Source organism: Anneissia japonica, unplaced genomic scaffold (genome assembly GCF_011630105.1).
Source record: "Anneissia japonica isolate Jap-2015-1 unplaced genomic scaffold, ASM1163010v1 scaffold287833_len2544123_cov190, whole genome shotgun sequence".
NCBI classification, from domain to species: domain Eukaryota; kingdom Metazoa; phylum Echinodermata; class Crinoidea; order Comatulida; family Comatulidae; genus Anneissia; species Anneissia japonica.
In genome coordinates, this window is record NW_022757233.1 from 2,494,556 (window position 1) to 2,498,728 (window position 4,173).

At 28.8% G+C, this 4,173-nt stretch overlaps 1 protein-coding gene across 1 annotated transcript in view; it reads left to right on the forward strand.

Annotated features, from left to right (window-relative positions):
- Positions 1-4,173, forward strand: part of LOC117124624 — a 21,183-nt gene that overhangs the window by 10,871 nt on the left and 6,139 nt on the right. Inside the window, exon 2 of the mRNA XM_033270920.1 lies at positions 2,952-3,530. Coding sequence (XP_033126811.1) covers positions 2,952-3,530 — 579 coding nt within the window. The remainder of the gene's footprint in view (positions 1-2,951; positions 3,531-4,173) is intronic.

A 4,173-nucleotide genomic window follows, 5' to 3' on the forward strand; every position in this document is an offset into this window, starting at 1 on the left:
TATATATGTGTATATATGTATATATGTATATATATATAATATATATATATGTATATGTATATATATGTATGTATATATATATATGTATATATATATATGTGTATATATATATGTATATGTATATTATATATATGTATATATATATATATATATGTATATGTGTATGTATGTGTATACACATACATATACAGTATATACATATATTCATATATAAATATGTATATATACATATATACTCATACTGTACATTTATACATATACATATAAATATAAATATACATATATATATACATATATATACCTATATGTATAAACATATACATACATCAAGATCTGATGTCAGCCAAGAAGTTATTTAGCCTTTCGCAAACAAAGCTGCATGTTTAACTAACAAACAAAGACAAATGATATACGTAATTATAATGCACCTTTGGAAAAATATTTCTTTGCAATGAAATACTTCTATGCAACAAATTCCATTCACTCACCAAACTGTCTACTTATATCATAAACATCTACATAAATACCTTCATAATTACAGTACAAAATATTTCAAAAAGTTGGGTACACAATAAACATTACAACAACCATATTTCCTTTAATATCACTGTACACGACATCACACCTTTCCTAACTGTTAAGTGAACATAACAAAAAAGGTCTATGATGATGCATACAACAACTGTAACTTTAAAAGTTTTTCTTTATGCTCAATACACATAAACAACACTCCACACAACCTCCATCTACCGACAGCACTTAAACATTGCCAGCTATTGTCAAGTGGGCTATTGCATCATTGATGTTCTCGTTAAATGAAGAAAGACAAATATTTTAGAAATTTAAATAAATTTATAATACTAAAATATTATACAAATATTGTAAAGATTAAGAAAAAGTTAATATTTAAAAATTCTAATACAAAGTTACGATTTAAGTGTTGTGTTAAAATCATTAAAGGCGAACTTTTGCTGAAATCTACAATGCTTCTTAACCTACATATGCATGTTGTCAAAAGAGTGGGTTTAATTAAGGTGTATAATAGGAAGTCAGAATATAAACTATCTTTATTGAAAAGCTAGATAAAAGTCCAACCAACATTGCGCACCCCACTGCCCACCCCACTTTAACAATGATAGTCTATTATGGTGGTTTATAATAATAATATTAAAAACTTTTTTTAACTACGGAAACACTTGTTCACCGCAATGGTGTTTTTCAACAAGGCCGTAAAGGCATTGTACAACAACAAAACAGAAATTAAAACAAAAAGGTAAAAATAGACTTATTAAAAAAAAAAAGAATATCACATTAGGGCCTACTGAAAGAAACTTAACTACATTAACTAAACTGAATTATCGTGAATAAACTTACATCATTAACTATAATACTCTAATTGATTTTTATTTTCATTTTAAAATTGGAAATTGTATTTGAGTTTTTGAGGTCATCACTAAGTTTATTCCATAATTTAGCACCTCTGTATGATAAGTTACGTTTTTTATAATCTGTTCTTGGTTTGGGTAGTGTTAAATGATTTTCAGATCTGGTGTCATAGGGACATTCTTTAATATGGAATCTGCTTATTAGGTAAGTTGGTGCTAAATTATTGGTAATTTTGAACATAGTGATGGCCTCATTCTGATACAGCCTCCTCTCAAGGTTATCTAAGTTAAGGCTCTGTAAGGCACTCACTCCTAGTCCTCCTAGTTATTATTTTGGCAGCTCTGTTTTGCATGACCTGAAGTTTGTAACTTTGAGATGCATTTGAGCGCCCCCAGACAACATGACAATATTCAAAATAGGGAGCAAATAGTGATTTATACATTGTGCATTGAATATCTTTTGGTAAAATAGAATTTGCTTTTTTCAGGTAGTAGAGTCCTTGCAGAGCCTTACCTTTTACATATTCAGTATGGTAATTCCAAGAGAGGTTATCATCAATTATGATACCAAGGTGTTTGCAATGCTTAACAGTTTGATCTTTTGCCCATCAATATTTAAATTTAACTCCAAATCATTAATTTGTACAAGTTTCTGAGAAGTACCTATGACCATATACTCAGTTTTCTCTACATTTAAGGTAAGTTTATTTCTAATGAGCCAGTTCTAATGTTATTTAGGTTTAACATTGAGAGTTTCAGCTACAGCATTTATATTGTCAGATGTTTATGTCCTGATGGTTAATTGTCCTAGGTGGTTTTTGTCCTACACACATTTACATTATGCATTATAAAACTTCACAATCACTGTTATTTATTATTTGTAATTGAAATTAGGGACAAGCCCAGAAATTAAAACTGTTTCAATTAACAAATTTGTAATGAAAATATATACTGTAATTGTTATGTAATTGTAGTAAAAGTGTACTCTATTAATGTAATGTAGTGTTTAATAAATTTTGTTAGAATAATAAAAATACTACAATATATTTTTAAAATTGAATGCAAATAAATAATATAAAATATTAAAAAATAATATCATTATCATTAAAAATAATAACAACAATAATGGTAAGAACACAAGCTAAAAACAAGTCTATGTGGTAGGCCTAGGCCTACACCAAATTATATATTACACTTTCTACATTTCTAATGTAGAGTACTGTTTAGTATGCCTTTTTATTATTTTAATCCTTTTACCGCAATGTAAATAACTTTGTGGTTATTGTTATACCAGTCGTAAACCAATTCCTGTAACTGTAGGCTGATATTTTTATGTTTATGTGTCATACCATAAAAGAAATGCATTGATGAAGATGATACACCTTTCTCAAAAATACATTAATTTATTAATTTTGGAAATAAAAACTAGTCATAATTTAAACATGTTGCTTTGCTTTTTATTGGAAATATTTCTTGTTAATTCTTCCATTGAACTTAGTCTTTAGCCAAATTACAACCTCCGCATTTGTGGAGATTTGTTTTTTAATTATTCCATTATTTATTTAGGAATCACTGGTGAGGATTTCAGAGGAATATTATCCTCTATGTCAGGATGGTTTGATCGCCATGGTTACATCAATATGCTGAAAGTTTTGTACAGAGATCTCATAACTGTACCTGATAAGCTACATGCTGCCACCAGTGTGATGGAATTGTTTGAATTACTATGTACCAATGGACATCTGAGTTCTTCCAATCTAACTGTCCTATATGATACTATCAACCTAACTAAGCCATTTGGTTTAGAACCAGAAATAAGAAAGTTGTCAATGGCAACACTCTTTAATATCAGGATAATCAATATATCAAAATTTACAAGTAACAGACAAAGCTTGATAAAGGTTGTTGAAAGTCTCAGTGACAGTGATGTCAAGAAGATCTCAAAACTATACAATTGTTCAGAAGATGCTGACAAGTGGGAATTATTGGTGGAGTTGGAACAAAGTGGCAATATTTGTGAAGAAAACTTGGATGACTTTATGAAAACAATAACGACATATCTAATTAAACATTCGAACAAGGATCCTCTAGATTTGAGAAACAAGAATGTAGCTACAAGAGAAGCTAGTTTAAGAACATCCACAGGTAAGCATTCTTAATACATAGGTTGGATGTTTACATGCACCTGGTCTTTGTTTAATTGTGAAACATTGGATATCATAATGTCAGCATTTTTGTAAGTTTACTTTAATTGATATTGTTTAGTAAGTAATTACCAGTTTAGTAAGTAATCCAGGCTTTAGAGTATTTTTTTTACATATATTTCTATTATTAGCTGTAATGGAAAATTTTCTCAAAAAATTACCAGGAAAAAATTTATTACCAAAAAAGCCCTGTTTTTTTTGGACAAAATACATCATTTTTTAATTTGAAGGCCATAAAATGTTTTAATACTTGCAAATGGGCTAAGATGTCATTAGAAATCACAAACAAATATATATGTTTTTTTACTTAATTTTACTTTAAAAACAATGGTTTTGGTAAACTTTCTTTGCAAAAATAAGGAAATAATCCATTGCTCCTTTTAGCCCACTCTCTGAGAGAGAGGGCTTATATGATGATTCTGAGCGAATTTTGAAGTCATTTGTTTTTCTATCTCCTCCTTTGTTTGTGACGCGATTAGGCCGATCTTGCAATAATATGGAAGATAAGGCGTGGGGAATTTAAAGTATGAAGAGTTTTTGCGAAAATATTGTCGGGAAATATGTGAAAAGTATGTTTTTTTAAT